The 18,937-nt window shown below is 36.1% G+C and overlaps 1 protein-coding gene across 6 annotated transcripts in view; it reads right to left on the reverse strand.

The window, feature by feature from the left end:
- Window positions 1–8,896: 8,896 nt before the first annotated feature.
- KCNC2 (potassium voltage-gated channel subfamily C member 2) overlaps window positions 8,897–18,937 on the reverse strand; it is a 244,250-nt gene continuing 234,209 nt past the window's right edge. The window contains exons 4-6 of one of the 6 annotated variants that reach the window (XM_086398694.1): window positions 16,817–16,981; window positions 11,078–11,170; window positions 8,897–10,015 (exon numbers count right to left, since the gene is read on the reverse strand). In XM_086398694.1, coding sequence (XP_086254820.1) covers window positions 11,109–11,170; window positions 16,817–16,981 — 227 coding nt within the window. In that variant the 3' untranslated portion in view covers window positions 8,897–10,015; window positions 11,078–11,108. Of the gene's footprint in view, window positions 12,033–16,816; window positions 16,982–18,937 lie in introns of all 6 variants that reach the window. The other 5 variants (XM_086398698.1, XM_086398692.1, XM_086398693.1 and 2 more) reach the window with 5 other exon arrangements.

The following is an 18,937-nucleotide window of genomic DNA, read 5'->3' on the forward strand; positions in this document are numbered from 1 at the left end:
TAAATGCCAGAGAAAGAACAGAATCATAAATAGAGAAATTATAGACAATCACTGGGTAAAGATAGCTATATTCACATGGAGGTGACAGTATCGTGTTGCTTTACTTTGAGAAATAAAAAGCTTTTTAACAGAAAAAAAAAAAAAAAAGATTATGTCTAATTTGGATGGTCCTACTGTGACCCTGCGGAGAAGGCAATGGCAACCCACTCCAGTACTCTTGCCTGACGAATCCCATGGGCAGAGGAGCCTGGTAGGCTGCAGTCCATGGGGTCGCGAAGAGTGGGACATGACTGAGCAACTTCACTTTCACTTTTCACGTTCATGCATTGGAGAAGGAAATGGCAACCCACTCCAGTGTTCTTGCCTGGAGAATCCCAGGGACGGGGGAACCTGGTGGACTGCCGTCTCTGGGTTCGCACAGAGTTGGACACGACTGAAACGACTTAGCACCAGCAGCAGCAGCCAGCAACACTGTGACCCTGACAGTAATCTTGGAATCTCTTAAGCCTACTTTGCAGAATAAAATAAAAGTTATATATAATATTTTTATATTCTTCAGAAAATATGCTAAGACTTTCCAAATCATACTGAACCTTTAAATTACCAGAGATTTCGCTGATTTCTATTTATTGTTATAAAATGTAAACAACTCAATCTTTGGAGATTTAGTTTGTAAACAATAGGAAAAAAAAAAAACCTTAGAAAGTATATTCATTTTGATGCTTGGATGAATTTGAAAAGAAGATTTCATTATCTTTAAAGGCAACCTGGAAATGGATTTAGAAACTGTTACCAAAATTTTGTCCCATGATTATTACCTGCAAAAAAAACCATACTAGAAATAAAAACTATGTTACTACTCTATGAAAATTCTTTGCAAAAAAAAATCAATGATAACATAATAATTATAATCATAATTCAGTTCAAATTTACTGAGGAGAATCCCTGAATTCAATACTGTGCTAAGGATGCGTGCATGCATGCTAAGTCACTCAGTGGTGTCTGACTCTGTGTCACTCTCTGGATTGTAGCCCCCCAGGCTCCTCTGTCCGTGGGATTCTCCAGGCAAGAATACTGGAGTGAGTTGCCACGTCCTCCTCCAGGGGATCTTCCCGACCCACAGATCGAACCTGCCTCTCTTACACCTCCTGCACTGGCAGGTGGATAGTTTACCCTAGCCCCACCTGGAAAGCCCCTGTGATAAGTATACTATATGCATTTTCTCATTTAGAACTCATGACAGAATTATGATATAGATATTACTATTCTCAACAGTTTACATGTTTCTATAAAATTTAAATTACTTGCTCGAAATCCATATCACTAGTAAAGGAGAACAAGATTCCAACTCAAATTTACTTCGACTCTAAAGCCATTTGCTTTACCATAGGGCAACAAAGGTCCGTCTAGTCAAGGCTATGGTTTTTCCAGTGGTCATGTATGGATGTGAGAGTTGGACTATTAAAAAAAACCGAGCACCGAAGAATTGATGCTTTTGAACTGTGGTGTTGGAGAAGACTCTTGAGAGTCCCTTGGACTGCAAGGAGATCAAACCAGTTCATCCTAAAGGAAATCAGTTTTGAGTGTTCATTGGAAGGACTGATGTTGAAGCTGAAACTCCAATATTTTGGCCACCTGCTACGAACAGCTGAGTATTTGAAAAGACCCTGATGCTAGGAAATATTGAAGGCAGGAGGAGAAGGGGACAGCAGAGGGTGAGATGGTTGGATGGCATCACCGACTCAACAGACATGAGTTTGGGTGGACTCCAGGAGTTGGTGATGGACAGGGAGGCCTGGCGTGCTGCAGTCCATGGGGTCGCAAAGAGTCGGACATGACTGAGTGACTGAATTGATCTGAACTCAACTGAAGGGCTTCCTAGGTAGTGCTAGTGGTAAAGAACCTGGCTGGCAATGTAGGAAATGTTAAGAGATGCGGGTTTGATCTCTGGGTCAGGAAGATCCTCTGGAGAAGGACATGGCAACCCAGTCCAGTGCTCTTGCCTGGAGAATCCCATGGACAGAGGAGCCTGGTGGGTTACAGTTCATAGCGTCGCAAAGAGTCAGACAGGACTGAAGTGACAACATAACACACAACACAGGTTAAGTAGGTTTATCTACAAATTACAATAGAATGATGATTTGTGCTAATTGGTGGGGGTGGGGGTAGATCAGGGGAGATCTTTAAAGTGAATTTCTGATCTTAGAAGTTAATTCTGGCATTGCTGTTGATAAGTTTAGATAAAATATATAAGAGGTTTAAAATAATAGTAAGCACAAAATCTGTTGCAAATTGAAGTTTGACTTAGACAGTTATTAGTGTCCAAGAAGGCCCAAACCAAAGGTGAGGCAGGACAGCAAGAGGTCCAGGGTCAGTGATGACGCTGTGTCTACCATATCCCAGAGACTTTATGAAGCCCTGGAGCTACTGAACAAAGGAACTAGAGAAAATAATGAATTGTTGACTACAGACACACAAGAAAGAACCAAATGATAAGATGTGTTGCATGGCAAAGTTAAACATTTGTTTTATTCCAATGTTGATAGATTGACAACTAGGAAAGAACATGGTGAGATGCAAATTCAGAAGATTCAGTCTAAGTAACAGTTCACTTTAACAAATATGTACTGAGATTCTTCAGTGAGCTTGGAAGTTGCCTTGCAGTAGGGATAAAGTGATGAATATACCTGTTGGGGGACTCTAAGGGACAGTGTCCAAAAAAAGAGTGGGTCTTACTAAATCATTTTATCATATTTTGGGCAGTAAAAGGAAAAGAGATGAATGGCAACAACTTAGTTTATTTACAGCTCCCTTTCAATTTAATCATTTCAAAAAAGGAAATTTAATTCTTTAAAAAAATGAAAGCTGTTTTATTAATTCTCAAATTATATTTATGATATTATAAAAAATCTTCTAAATGTCTGTTTCAAAATTAGCTTACAGAGTGGTTGGAATTCCTCTTCACCTCTCCCTACCTATGTAAGTCCTCAAAATGCTTTTTTCATTTCGTTTTTGTGATTCATCACAACTTACAATATCGACTAAGGAACTAGACAAACTGCATTTCATTGGACCAGTTAAACAGGCAAGGAAGATTTTATTTAAGATTATTGCAATAAGGGAGAGAGATTAAACTCAACTACACTGAAACACAAGTGGTAGAGCTTTAAGCCCTGGAGTGAGCCAGTAAAAAGTACCAGAGGACACTAGAGGGGAGGTTGGTTACTGTGACTGGATCATCCGTGTTTGCTAATTGGCACTTAAGAAATGCCTATATATGGAATTTAGAAAGATGGTAATGATAACCCTGTATGTGAGACAGCAAAAGAGACAGAGATGTATAGAACAGTCTTTGGACTCTGTGGGAGAGGGCGAGGGTGGGATGATTTGGGAGAATGGCACTGAAACATGTACAATATCATATGTGAAACGAATCGCCAGTCCAGGTTCCATGCATGATACAGGATGCCCGGGGCTGGTGCACAGGGATGACCCAGAGGGACGGGACGGGGAAGGAGGAGGGAGGGGGTTCAGGATGGGGAACATGTGTACACCCGTGGCGGATTCATGTTGATGTATGGTAAAACCAGTACAATATTGTAATTAGCCCCCAATTAAAATAAATAAATTTATATTTAAAAAAAGAAAGTTAGGCTCCTACCTTCCCACAGAGACTAGGAGTTAGAGGTGCTATCTTTTGCGATTATTCTATTTCAAAGAAATGGATCCCAGGAACTTGAAAAAGATATTCCTGGGTTGTAGAAATGGTGAGAGCTAGAAGGCTTACCCTTCCAAGGGGCAGAGAAAGAATTTACACTAGCAAGTTTTCAAAAGTAAACACTTTAAGAAAAAGGGATGTCAGGGGCCAATGCCAGAAAGAAACATGTGGTGACCTAGAGGGGTGGGATAGGGCTCGTGAGAGGGAGGCTCAAGAAGGCAGGGATATGTGTATATTTATGGCTGATTCATATTGTTGTAGGGAAAAAACCAACACATACTGTACACAAATCATTTTCCAATTTAAAATAACTTAAAAAATAGTCTTTTGTGGAATTGAGAGGAATGGTAAGGCATCTTGGTCATAACCATCAGTTGGCAATTCAAAAGATAACATGTGTCTTCATGAAACAGTCTCACAGTTCACCTGGTTTAGTTAGAAGAAGGATTATTTGATGGTGTGAGGCTGCAGAAGTTTCTGCCTGTGGATCTCAAGTGAACCACTTATGTCAGAAGATGCTTTCTAAGCAGCAATTCTACGTGTCTTTCTTCCATAGGTCCAACATACCGCATGTCAATACCAGAACATTTGGTGCCAAGAAAAAATGATATTAAAAGCAAAAAATGTTATTTTACCTTAATATTTTGACATTCAATGTTATGGTTGCTATGTGTTATCAGTTCTAAAAAACAAGTAGGTGGATCTGAGCCTGAAAAAATTTAATTTTGGAAAATAAACCTTATACTTGTATCTTTCCTAGGAATCTCATTTGTGTCATTAGGGAATTTCACATTAAAAGGCAACATGTTCTCAGTAGTCCTCTGTCATTTTGTGCTCTTACGATAAATTTTTTAAAAACTTATGTAAATTCATTTTACACAAATCAAAACAAATATAAAGCCAGTAGTATTTTATATTTTGACAGTCAGCTAGTTCTGAAAATATTTAACTTTAACACTAATGTAAAAGTAAAGAAAGGATATTACTTTGTCAAAACTGAAACAAGCAAATAAAAACAGAGCATCTAAGAGGAAATTGTCTAAATTCACTAAAGAATATGAAAATTTGTGGTCTCTTCTCTAGCATCCCTGTGACGGAATGGAAACCTTTCAAGGTCTCCAGTGAAAAGAAGGTCTGGCCTTTTTGTGCAGAATTTATTCTAACATGACTTATGAAGCTGAATTATATAATTATTTCTTTACCTTTGACTTGTCCTTTCGTTTATTTCACACTAACTGACCTTGCTTCAGGCGATATTCAGTGTTTGAACTTTATCTCTGGCTTTTCTTTGCCTTTGTATTTGCAGCAGTGAGTGTGTGTCTGTGTGTGTGTGTTTTGATCGGTATTGTCTTAGATTCTGGGGCTCTCTACCAGTCATCTGCCTAGAATTCTTACAATTTTTTTTAAGTTTTTTGCCACCCAGTGTGATAAGGAACATCTACTGCAACAGGAGAAAATACCACTGTACAGTGTTTAAACTACTGTCTTTGTTTCCAGATAGAGACCAAATTACTGGTAAAATGTCGGGTCTCAGGGAAAAAAAGAAAAGAAAGAAAGAAATACACAGTCATTCCTTAGGTACTGACTTCATGCTTAAGTCTTTGCAATAAAATTACAGGTTTTATTTTTGATGAGAAAGTTAAGTATATCTTTAAGTCATATACTTTCTCTTGGCCATTAAGAAATAACTGGTTTTAAATTAACTGTTCAGTTCATTGCTAACAGATCTCAAAAGGAGATAAAAACACCGAGACCATTGATTAAAGTTTAATCAAAGCTTTTAGGAACTACGATCTTCAAATTACATTAAGAATGCTTTTATATCCTAGCTGTTTCACCTCACTAGTCACTACTCCTAAGACAAATGTGAAATTGTCACTAATGCCAAAGTCATTTTAATCATTTTGGTGTGATGACAACTCTTTCTAACTCAGAAAAAACTCTAAGTGTTTACCAAATTTATAACAAAGATCAAAAATATTTTCCCTCAAAAATAATATACTTGAGTTAGATGGAATGTCCTTATATCACTTTTTGATTATAAGAAATACACTGAGAAATGAAGATTTAAACTCTATGGATTTACAATACACCTATAAAATTCTTTTTAATGACATCTCATTTTGGAATCACATTTGATGACTACGAAAAAAATTTTTTCCTAATACAGGTACTTGGCTGATCTGCTAGTAAAAGACTAGCTAACCTATATGATAAATTCACTTCAGTTCAGTTCAGTCGCTCAGTCGTATCTGAATCTTCCTGACCCCATGAATCGCAGCACACCAGGCCTCCCTGTCCATCACCAACTCTCAGAGTTTACTTAAACTCATGTTCCTCAAGTCGGTGATGCCATCCAGCCATCTCATCCTCTGTCGTCCCCTTCTCCTCCTGCCCCCAATCCCTCCCAGCAGCAGAGTCTTTTCCAATGAGTCAGCTCTTCCCATGAGGTGGCCAAAGTACTGGAGTTTCAGCTTTAGCATCAGTCCTTCCAATGAACACCCAGGACTGATCTCCTTTGGAATGGACTGGTTGGACCTCCTTGCAGTCCAAGGGACTCTCAAGAGTCTTCTCCAACACCACAGTTCAAAAGCGTCAATTCTTTGGCACTCAGCTTTCTTCACAGTCCAACTCTCACATCCATACATGACCACTGGAAAAACCATAGCCTTGACTAGACGGACCTTTGTTGGCAAAGTGATGTGTCTGCTTTTCAATATGCTATCTAGGTTGGCCATAACTTTCCTTCCAAGGACTAAGCATCTTTTAATTTCATGGCCGCAATCACTATCTGCATCACCATCTATTTTTTGGACCCCCCAAAAATAAAGTCTGACACTCTTTCCACTCTTTCCCCATCTATTTGCTATGAAGTGATGGGACCAGATGCCATGATCTTAGTTTCCTGAATGTTGAGCTTTAGGCCAACATTTTCACTCTCCTCTTTCACTTTCATCAAGAGGCTCTTTAGTTCCTCTTCACTTTCTGCCATAAGGGTGGTGTCATCTGCATATCTGAGGTTATTGATATTTCTCCCGGCAATCTTGATTCCAGCTTGTGCTTCTCCCAGCCCAGCATTTCTCATGATATACTCTGCATATAAGTTAAATAAGCAGGGTGACAATATACAGCCTTGAAATATATATGGTATTTATCAAATCTACAAGTTTAATTCATGCTCATTTTTTTCTTTGTTATGTTTCATTTGCTAATAATATGCATATAAGTCTTTTGTAAAATAATATACATGTCTAGGCTCCATTTCCAGATATAATTTAAAAGGTTTAAATTTTATCTGGCATTTGTTTTTTTAAGTGACATCAACAATTTTTTTGATGCAGAGCCAGGATTAGATATCAATATTCTAGGTGAAGTTTTCTATGCTTGGAATGATGTCTTATGTATCTGTGCTTCCCTGGGCTGCTCTAATGGAAACTATGGACTTTGGATAATCATATATCAATGCAGATTCATCAATTGTAACAAATACCACTGGTGTAGAATGCAGAGAGTGGGGGATGTTGTGCATGAGTGGGAGCAGGGGGTAAATGGGAAGGCTGTATTTTTTGCTTAATGTTTCTATGAATCTAAAGCTGTTCTAAAATATAGTTCATTTTTTAAAAATTGAGTGCTAGGCACCTGGGATTCTCAATGGAGAATACATAGTCTTTGAACATTTTAATGTTCAAAGTGCATATTCATTGGTCTGTCACTTTGACATGACAGTTTGATGAATAAAGAAACCATGTAATACTAATGCAATTTAATTATTTAATCCTTAGATAATGAAAAATATCATATTCTCAGAGTTGTTTCAGGGGAGAACAGGAAACAAAAGATCAATAATAATGATACTGCAACTATGTCAGGGAAAATTTATATAAATCTATAGTATTCATTTAGCTCTAAATGTCTTCAAGCATGTTATAAATCCTCCAAAGTCCTTGCTTTGTATTATCGTCTTTTAATATATTCACTGTCTCTTTCCAAGTTAAGTTCACTCTTGCTCATTCATCTGTCTTGTGATTTATTTCAAAGATAAACTGAATATATTCCCCCTTTTTCTGTAAGTATTTAATCTTGATTTTTAATCAAAATTTGATGGCAATTATCATGTATTAAAATGCATTCTTTCCCCATCCTATATAATTTTCCTTTTTACAGTAAATCCTACATCCTGACACCATAGTTAACAACTTTTTGTCAGTAATTATATTTAGACAGATTTTCTTTTCTGAATCTTGGTTTCTTAATAGTCTCTTAATAATCAACAGTCTCTTAATAGACTTAATAATCAATAGTCTCTTAATAATCTAGCTCTTTTAGACCTAGAAAAGATTCAGTAAAGTGTTGGATTTGTCAACCTTATTTCTCTTTTCCATTTTCCCTTTCCTCTCTTCCTGTTGGTGACATAGAATTTACAGGTAAATAAAAACATAACCCTGCAATGAAAATGGAATGCCAGCCACATGTGGTGTACTGCTGAAACACTCATCTTTTATCCAAAAGCAAGACAGAAGTCATATTTAGAAGATAAGGCATTTATAAGAGGGCTTCCCAGGTGGCAGTAGTGGTAAAGAAACTTCCTGCCAAAGCAGGAGACACCGGTTCAGGGAAGATCCCCTGGAGTAAGAAATGGCAACCCATTTCAGTATGCTTGCCTAGAGATTCCCATGGACAGAGGAGCCCGGCAGGCTGCAGTCCACGGGGTCACACAGAGTTGGATATGACTGAAAGGGCTCAGCACAAGAAGCTCAGTAGATATTTAAACCATAAGAAACTATGACAGGAAAATCGTGACAAATATATACGTGAATAGTCTTGCCTCTCTGATCTTTCACTTCACCTCCAGTAAAATGAAACAAAAAATATTTACCTCCAGAATCATTGTGATGATTAAATTGGAAAGTGTAAGTGAAAATTCAGTATTTAGTCATAAAATGCCATATAAAAATCAAATACCATAATAATAATTTTACTACTTCAGAATTATAAGAGCAAAAATCACTTAGAAGAGGAAAACACTGGCTACATGTCTAAGGCTTGAATGAAAATGTGACCTATGTATGTTTACAAATCCTTTCATCTCAAATTCTTTATTATGCATGAGTGTCTTTTGTTATCACGATGCATAAAAATGGTAAAGCCTATTGAAAACTCCAAAACAAAGAGACGAGCCAAGGAAAAAACATGAATAATTTATTCCGATAGGATTCAAGTTTATCCCCAACTTATTTACCTTTTATTCTTCATTTTAGTTAATTACATTTTCACCATTTATCTTCAAGGTTATGCATGCACCTTGAGATGGTCACAAAAGGTCCGTGATATAGGGGTTCATAATTAGGTTGTATGTTATATTCAGAGTCCCAGGGGAACTAATAGATTCCAGAAATATTGATTAAGCAAGATGAATTCTTATACAGTTTCAACTACAACAGTTTTAAAGACAAGTACAAGCTTCTTTGCCACAAAATTCACAAAAAAAGTAATCGATTGAAGAATATCTCTTTTATGCAAAATATACATTTTAGGATACAATTCAATTCATATTCTACTATATACTGATATTGTTCTTGATAATTTAATAAAAAAATACTCTCATTGCCAGAATTTTATTTTTTTAATATTTATAATTGAGGTAACAATGACAAAATGCTTGAATCATGAATAATATTAATGAGTTTAAGTCAAATAACTTTTAAGAACTTAAAACAAATGTGAGACTCCAAATGGGTCAGTTTTGACAAATAGGCACTGAAAATTTTACAACATGACAAGCTAGTATAAGTGGTTTATTAAAAATAAATGCTACAGTTAGTGTTCGTGGATCTAACCAACAAAAGAGAACTAAAGGAAATTAAGACAGACCTATAGTATACCAATATCACTGCTCGTATGATCACAGCACAATCTACTGCAGGTCCACGAAGGGTAATTCACAGAGGGGCGGGCCTTACTTGAAGCTCCAGAGACGCTGATCGTGACTCTGGCTTTCTTTGATGTGAGATGGCCAAAGCTGTTGACCCATGCATACATGTGGGTATTTACAGCTGTTTCACGCCAGCCAGTCCTCAGCAGACCACTCATATGGGCAGCACCAAATGAGTTCCAGCCACAGTTCTTGCATAGGCTTCTCATGCCTCATGAAGACGCCAGGATCTCTTCCAAGTGCAACCTGGTCACGTCAGGGCACATTCAGCAGCAGAAGTCTGTTTCCAGAACAGTCCTTGGTATGGCTAAATTCCACTGTCCCTTTTTCAGCAGTCAAAAATCCATGATAAATTCTGTATAACACTGCAGTCAATAACAGCAGCACCAGACAGTATATTAATTCCTTTACCATAAACTTGTGTTTAATTATAACTTTCTATGTGTAGTGTTATCAAAAGCATCAAGGAATCTCTAAATGTAAGTTGTTTATGTCTGGGTAAATACAGTGCTGTACAAGGTCTCTGACATGCAGGTCATGCTCTAGGACTTGGGGATATAAAGTAATACATGTTATGTGGCCAATTCTAAAAGTGACAATTGTCTCCCTAACCGGAAATAAACATGAGCATCAGGAATTAGCAGTCTCAAGGACCCTAAATGCCTTAGAAATATTGTTTATCTCTCAATTTATAGTATGGTATTTTCTTCCCTCTCATGTCCAATACATCAGACACACTACTGCTATTGCATTTGTAGAGATGTGCAAACAGAATGTCTTCCACTTGGACTGAATAAGACACCCTGAGGGTTTCATCGGCGTGTCCTGATGAATTCTGGTTGCCAGTAGAAACTGACACTGCAGCAGGCAATCAAATGCAACGGTAAAACTGCTGCTTAAATCCTGCTCCTCAAAAAGGTTCACAGTACCAATTAACTTAGGTAGTCTACGGGGCATCATTAATTTACACACAAAGCAGAGAGGCTGTTCCAAGTAGTGAAGAAGGCGAGGGGCAGGGGAGAAGACCCAGTACTAAAATCATGAACACCTTATCAAGGCATTTCTGTGCTTCATGGAGACAGATGGCATATACATATAAGACAGGGAGCTAAGACATGCGGACAGAACAACATACAGGACAAAGCACCTGATTAAACACTGCCTGAAAACCTGATTAATGCTGTCAGTCAGGAATTTAAGGCTGGTCAAGAAAGCTTCCTGTGAACAACAATGCTCTTTGTTGTTTGCGAAAAAAAAAATAATAAATTAAATAAAAGAAGGGGGTAAAAAAGACAAGAATTTTGAGTGATATTTGGCACCCTGACTCTGAAAATGATGACAAATTCTGGGATTAAAAAAAAGAAAACATGAGTCTAGTTCCAAATAGCAGTTCCTATCTGAACGATGCAAGCCTGGCTGGCAGTTACCTTTCTCATGTTTTGTGCCTTCCCCAAGCCATTAAGTAAGAGATCTGGCCTCGGCTTGCGTGTAACCAGTAATGACAATCTCTTTGCAGTTATCTGTGTGCAAACAACCAGAGACATTCAGAACTCCAATACAGCATTTTGGAAGGAAAGTAAATCAATCAAGAAATTAAACATATCTTTTTTTTTCAAAGACTAATAAAGAAAAAAATATTGTCAAGGAGAAATTCGCCCTCCCTGCCCCACAGTTCAACATGCAGAACAGCCAACCAGTGCCTTCACATCAGCAGGATGGCTCAATGCAAGTACACATATCCCGAGCCCTCTGCGGTCCCCGAGCTCTGCGACATCGCTTTCAGGTGATAGAGACAAGATGGTCCATGCAAATGAGCTGACCCAAGTCATGTTGTGTGCATTCAAAACAGAATCCCAGACATCTTCAGAATGGTTCAGAGTCACAAGAAATGAAGTTCCCATGAAGTAGCTGGCATTTGGAAGCACAATGATTTAAATATATCTCCCTGAAGATGTGTTTATGTATTAGGGTACTCGCCAATATCTGGTGCTATCTGTCATTTTATTGCGAAAGGAGATCAGGGCAATTCATACGGAGAAGTGGTAGCACTACTAGGAGAAGATTCGTTTAAAGCCAGGATAAGATTCGTCAGCTACCCAAGTGGCATTTCTGACCTCAGATAGTAGTATCATGCAGGATTTATACTGTGTTAATGGCATCTGGAGTAACTCTACATTTAATTATTTCCATTATGGGGTAAACAGTACTTGAATTAAGACCATTTAGCCAACTGATGCGGTTTGGTTTACAAGATAGATGGGATTGGAGATCGAGAGCGCCTTAGAGGACAAGGAGAGTTGTAAGGTGAAGTTACTGGAGAGAGCCTCAGAGCATTGCCTGCCAAGCCCGCTATGTTGTTTAAGCTTCTGGATTTTTCATATCCTTTTATGGAAAAATGCACAGACATCAGTTGAATTCAACCAGAAAACAGACACAGACAGACAATATCATGCAGGGCAATCAAAGTGCTATTTTTGAGCTCAAAGAATTTTCTTACAAAGAATTCAATATTGAGACAATTTACAACTCTAAAAAAAAAAAATGAAGCTCATTGTAGCTGTCATTTCCAAAAGATTAAGCCAGCTATCACAAATTACTATTGTAATATTCAAAATCTATTCTTTTCCAAATTATAGTTTGTATTGATGTAATTTTGACATATTCAGTATCAGAAAACTTTTAAGAATTATGCAAAGCAACTTAAGTAAGATATAAATTTGGCTAGTATTTTTAAATTTCAGAATACGTCCCTGAAAAAAAAAATGAGCTATTTTTTCTCTTTTCATTCTTATGTTACTATTTACTAAGCTAATAAAGCATGCTTAAGTTTAAGTGGACAACTCTTTCCCAGCATCTTTAATCTTCCAGCTTTAAAAGGGGAAGGGGTTAAAAGGATGATTCCTCAATAATGGCTTTTAATGCCATTATCTAGGTGATGCAGAATGAATGCCCATTTCTAATCCCTTGTATTAAAAAATAAATAAATAAGTAATATAAACTGAGTCATCATTTCAGTAAATTTAAATCTGATTTTGATTATATATTTTCAGCTGATTCTTCCCTGCCAGGAATAAAGAATAATTTGATATTAATCCACCTTTTCTTCCTATTATCTTGCATTCTAATCTTCTGTTCATAATAATCATTGACTTACAGAATCCTTTCCACTTACAGGTCTTTCTGACAAACTTTAACCCACTGATTTTTGCCTTAGCTGCTCAACCCACATCCATCAAGGACACTTTTAGAAGAAGTATATATTGTGGTATTTTTTATTAGAAAAGACTAGAGGCAGGTAAATGAGGTAGTGAGTACCTACTGTACAAGGAGGGGTAAAATTGTCTTAAAAGCCAGGCAATCATTAACCGAAAAAATAGTCATATTATACAATTCAGTAAATAAATGTTCTGACAGCTCCATTGAAAAAGTGTTATAGATCCAGAAAATGACAGCTCTACTTGGGGTAAGGTTTGACTAGTAGGAACCCTCTCTCTATATACACACCCACAAACTTTTAGCAGATTAGATGTTTTCTTTGATATTCTGTAGATGAAAATTTATGTCATCCACTGATTATAGTAAAGTTCTCTAGAACATAATTTATGCTAATGAGAAAATTATCTGCCTATATGTTTTATTAGTATTTTGAGCTATAAAGCTCAAAATGTGAGGTGCATATATTTCACTCTGCTCTGGTGGGTGATGGAATAGTTAATGAGAGAATGTCTTAAATAATTAAAAAGGAATTGCAAGTCATTCATTCTTACATAGGAACCTTCACATTTCTAGAGGGCTAATTATCATTACTCTTCTGTAATGCGATTGGAAATATAACGAGGACTTGTAGAAAGAATAATTTATCCAAGTTGACTTGGATTTTTAGTGTAACCTAAAAATGTAAACTAGACTATAAACATTGATTGGTGTTGATTAAAAGCAACCTCATGAATATACATGAATCAAAGAAGGTTAATAACTATAAACCATCCTTGTAAAAATATACATCTTTTTCCCCCACAATAACTATGTTCCCTATGAGACTTCCGAAAAAGGTAAAAATCTGTTTAACAATTTATATTAATCATGTTATTTACATGTAAATCTTGGTTGCCCTTGCAAATGTTTAGTTACTTTTCTGAATTATAGTCATTAAGATAAATATTATTTATTCTGTTTATAAGTCTTTTTATTTTTAATAACTATGATTTCAGTGTCCATTTGAGAAGGGTTCCCTTATAATTTAGTAACAAGTATTTAATTAGTAAAATTATGTTTTTCATATACATTTATTCTTCCTTTATTCTGCAGGTTCATTTATGATTAGAAAACTTGACAAAATTTTGCCTCATCAAGCTTTTATTGAATGGAATGACCGAAAATATAATTTATGAGAATAAACAATATTGAACTCAATTTGAACTAACATCTAAATACATGATATACATTTTATACAGCTTTTAAGAGCACATATTTGTTTGGGGCAATATTGAAACTGCCTATTTGTGCACTATCAATGAGATGTTTGTGTTCATGTAAAATGATATATATATATAAAACTACCATATAAATAAAATCATAGGTTCTAAGTTTTGGGAGTTCATTCATTTAGGTAATCCATATGTTTTCTTAATGTATGCCCAACTGCATTTACACTTGTTGATAGAAAAAGAATACAATGGGGATCCAGTCATTTTTCTCATCTATATAGGGGAGAATTTACATAACTCAAAAATCAGGTCAGTGTAGAAAACGATTAGAAACATACAGAAGATAAATATGTGAGTGGGAATAATAGAAGACATCTCTAATCTATATAAAGGAAACAGGAGAAGAAATGAATGGATTTCTAATAGACATGACAAAGAAAACACTGAGAAGATTAAGTGAAAATAGCCAGAAATGTTACCAGATCTAGGAAAAAAAAAAACACAGATCTACAAAATAAGCAAGAATGAAAAAGGATTTGTTTATAGTGAGAAATGATGAAAAATAAAAAGCTCATAGTTGGTTTTTCAAAGATGCTTTCATTGATAGAATTTGTATTTGTGAAATAAGATCACATGTATAATTTTCTCATATAAACACAATATCTTATTAATTGCTTTGCTATGGAATTTTGCCATTTTACAGGAAAACTATATTTATATAGGTGCTTTATAGTTTTCAAAGTATTTTTAAATATGTGATCCCCTCTGACAGTTTAAAATTCAAAATACTATCTAACATAGAAGAAAAACATTCTAGCTAGAGTCTTAACATGTAACCCTAGTATAAATACTGCATGTGATATTTTATTGAACGATGCTTAAAATATATCCAAATATAACCACATAATACATAAAAATACATATATACACATATGGATATATGTATATACATATATAGTGATTTAAGATTACAAGGCACTTTAAGTACTATATTCTATATTATTAGTTATATACATATATTTTGCTTAAGTACTATGATAGAGTATTAACTATAAAAATATTTAAAAACTATTGTAACAATATAAAATAGTGAAAAATCAGATAATTGAAACACATTTTCGTACAAGAAATAGATGCAAAGAGTGACAGTTCTTGGAATGAAGTATAATTTAAAATATTACACATTAAAGAAACAAAAGAAGAGTCCTCTGTCTTCTCTTTTGTATGGAGACAGAAAGAACAATATAAAGTGCTCAGAAGAAGCAAAAAAGAAGCACAACATGGGTAATGAGCTATTTCAAAGGAAGTAGGCATCATAAAATAAATATTTTAGGCTTAAACGGTAAAGTATTCTATAGGGAGAAACAATGAATTTGCAATGAATAGTAAATAAGCACAATATTTTTAAAATGCAGTTGCACGAACATGAAAGTTCTAGAGTGGTTTTTCATTCAAATTCAGTCAATTGCCTAAGAAATTTTATTTCTTCATAAAAAATGTGTAGTTCTTTCTCTATTCTGTCGGTAAATTGAGTAAAATAACCTTGGCACTAAAGCAACTGGAATTCTCAAAGTAGAAGGTGTTCTAAGAGCATACCAGAACTTTGACAAGAGTGGGTTATAAGTGTTATGAAACTAATTTCTTGAGGATAAAAAGGGTCCAATTGTTTGGTTGGCAAAGTTTACTAAAATGAAAATGAAAACTAGCACCTAAGGAATAGTCATAGATGGCTGATACAATCTAGGGAAATAAAACCACGTGCTGGAGTGGAGCTTCAGTATCCTGCTACATTTCTTAACCAAGATGCCTATCTGGTACAATGCATCCATTCAACAGATATTAAGTATCTTCTATGAGCCAGGAATTGTTCAGTGTCAATTAAAAAATAATAAAATGATTACTGCCCAGAAGAGAAATTTTGTAAGTACATTTTGTAAGTACAGTAAGTAACCTTTCCACTGATTGGGTATACTGTTCTGTATGGCCAGAGGATCATGTACCTTAGCAAGCTCCTGACATTCAGATTAATTACTGGGGAAAATTTGCCCAAACACTGGATAAGAGACCATTAAGTGAAGTCGCTGAGTTGTGTCCGACTCTTTGTGACCCCACAGCCTGTAGCCTACCAGGCTCCTCTGTCCATGGGATTTTCCAGGCAATAGTACTGGAGTGGATTGCCATTTCCGTCTCCAGGGGATCTTCCCGACCCAGGGATCAAACCCGGGTCTCCCACATTGTAGACAGACACTTTACTGTCTGAGCCACCAGGATAAGAGGCCATTAGAGTATGTTTAATGCTTTACTTTGAAGAAAAAGCTTTATTATTGTTTTATAATTATCAACCACGTATCATACAGGTGCATAGAGTTAACTAGTGAGTTTAATTCATTGTAGGAAAAAAGATAACTTTTCAAGACTGCTGAATATATTATATTAAAATAATTAGATGATTGACTTTATTAAATACTTCATTACAATTCTGCCTATAGACAAATGAAAAACCAAAAAATAAAAAAAAAGAAAGAAGGGTGAAATGTCTTTCAGATATGACAATCAAGTTGGCTGTCATGATACATATTTTTAAATGTTTATAATGAGATAAGATGTAATGAGGCAAAAAGCACTGTGATGTCATAGTTGTTCCTAGAAAATGATGAACGAGCATTTTACATCACTCCATACATTTGCAGCATTTAATTGCTATGTCACCTGTTAGGATCTAATGAAATGCATGCCTACCTTTCCTGATCCCTCCATCAGAAGCACACGTGTAATCACCTGCCGTCAGCAGGAAACATGTTTCCCCTCTTCTGTGTTTGTCTCTGGTACTAGAGCGCCTGATGGGGAGCCTTTCTGGGGGTGATAGTGGTGGCTCACTTCCTGCACTGTCGTCACCTGATAACACTGGTCACAGCGCCGTGCCCATTGACAGACAGTGATGATGAGGAAATGAGACAATACAAAGAGTTTACGCCGGGTGTCCATCGCACAGCCACGCGATAACACAAACCACAATAATCACAACATGGTAAAAGAATTTTCATCACTCGTCACAAAAACTTACATGGAGCAAGATGGAAATGTATGGAAAAGGAGAGAAATGTTCTCAGGGAAATTTTAATTTCATGTTGGATTTTATCTAATATGACAACGACTTTTACAAAGCTAACATGATTCAAAGTAAGCGTGATAATGAAGTAGCACACGAATTAACATCTTTCCACTTTTGACAGGTTATCTAGGTACTGCAAACAGACATCTTTAAAAACGGAGCCTACTGAAGGAGAAACTCCTAAGTAAAGATTTGTCTTTGCAGTGCTAAAAGACATATGCTTTCATTATTTTCTGAAAGTAATTTTTCCCAAATTTCATAATGAAAACAATCCCAAAGTTTACAGACTTTGTGTCCAGGTTCTCTGTTTTAAAGCGACATAGTATTTTTGAGCATAACAATGGAACAAGATCAACTTCTCCAAACGCCCTTGAAACGTTTATGTCTAAATACTTGCCAAAGACTTTCATGTCCTATAGCCTAGATGCTAGCTTGTAACAGTGCTTGCCCAAGCTGAGAGTGTGTCCTCCTTTCCATGCCCTTCAGAAAAGCTCTGCACAGGTACCTGAGAACAATCCAATAAGGGCAGCAACGCAAACTAAATTCCATCTTTCATAAGGGCATTCCTGGCATAGCAACTCTCAGATACCCCTGACAGAATTTGCAAAACAATCTACTAAATAAACATAAGGACTTTGAATAAAATCTTTTAAAAAGCAGCTCAGTTCCAGTCAGGTTCCCACCCCTCCCCCACCCAATTTAATCCATAATAGCTTCTGGGAGCTAAGGAAGCAACCTGTGAAAATGTCACTTGCCTTTTCCATGTGTTTGCTGGTTTGCTTGTTTTGTTTAATCAGTGTTATTTCTAAATAATGCTAAATTATTCACATGAGATTGTCATAAATCATTTTTCTACAAGAAAAAGATTAAACCTATCTAAGTTATAGGGAATGCATATATCTTAACACTTCATAGATGACAAAAAATTAGTTAAATTGTGAGGTCTACAATATATTTCATCTGTACTAGACACTATTGAATATCACTTTGGCAAATTGAATGTCAATTTACAGTCAATTAACTCTAGATTATCTATGGCAATAGAGAGAAGTAGGAATTCAGCTAATTTCAAGCAGGAATTTATCCAAAATTACATTCTGGGAGGGAAAAGACCAGTGCAGAATGCATAAAAAAGGAAATCCACAGAGAAATTCAACCTTCCTATTGATTAGCCAAAGCAGATCATCTAGACCCTGCATAATGTTGGGCTGATTGTACTACATAGCACTTTACCCAAAGCAAAGGAATTATATTGAAATACCCTAATTTAAGAATAATGAAAACTTAATCAACCGTCCATAATATTAATGAAGAAGACCTTTACTTTCCAAAGGGCATTCTTACATATCACCCCTTCAGTGTTTAGGCCTTGGAAACGTAAACATCCATTCTTTTTACATAACTTTTTTTTGTGAATTAGGTCAAAATGCATGGCCCCGTGTGGCAGAGATAAAACTGAGACAAACACACCAAGCCAAATGATATGGAGATCAACATTTTTAGAATGAAGGATGGAAAATGTCCAATATCATACCACCACATCGTGCAGGGAAACAAAGAAACAACAGCACAAAAGCAACAAACAGGCAAAAGAAAATATTGGCGCCGTCAGCACATGGCATTCCCGTCAAAGCAGGAGAACTCTATAGACCAGCTACGCGGACTTCTCCTTAGGATTCATTTAGAAAAGCTACAGTCTAGCTATTATTGGCGCCGTCAGCACATGGCATTCCCGTCAAAGCAGGAGA

This window comes from Bos grunniens, chromosome 5 (assembly GCF_055505025.1).
Source record: "Bos grunniens cultivar Pamir isolate PY7600 chromosome 5, Bosgru_T2T1.0, whole genome shotgun sequence".
Lineage (NCBI taxonomy): Eukaryota > Metazoa > Chordata > Mammalia > Artiodactyla > Bovidae > Bos > Bos grunniens.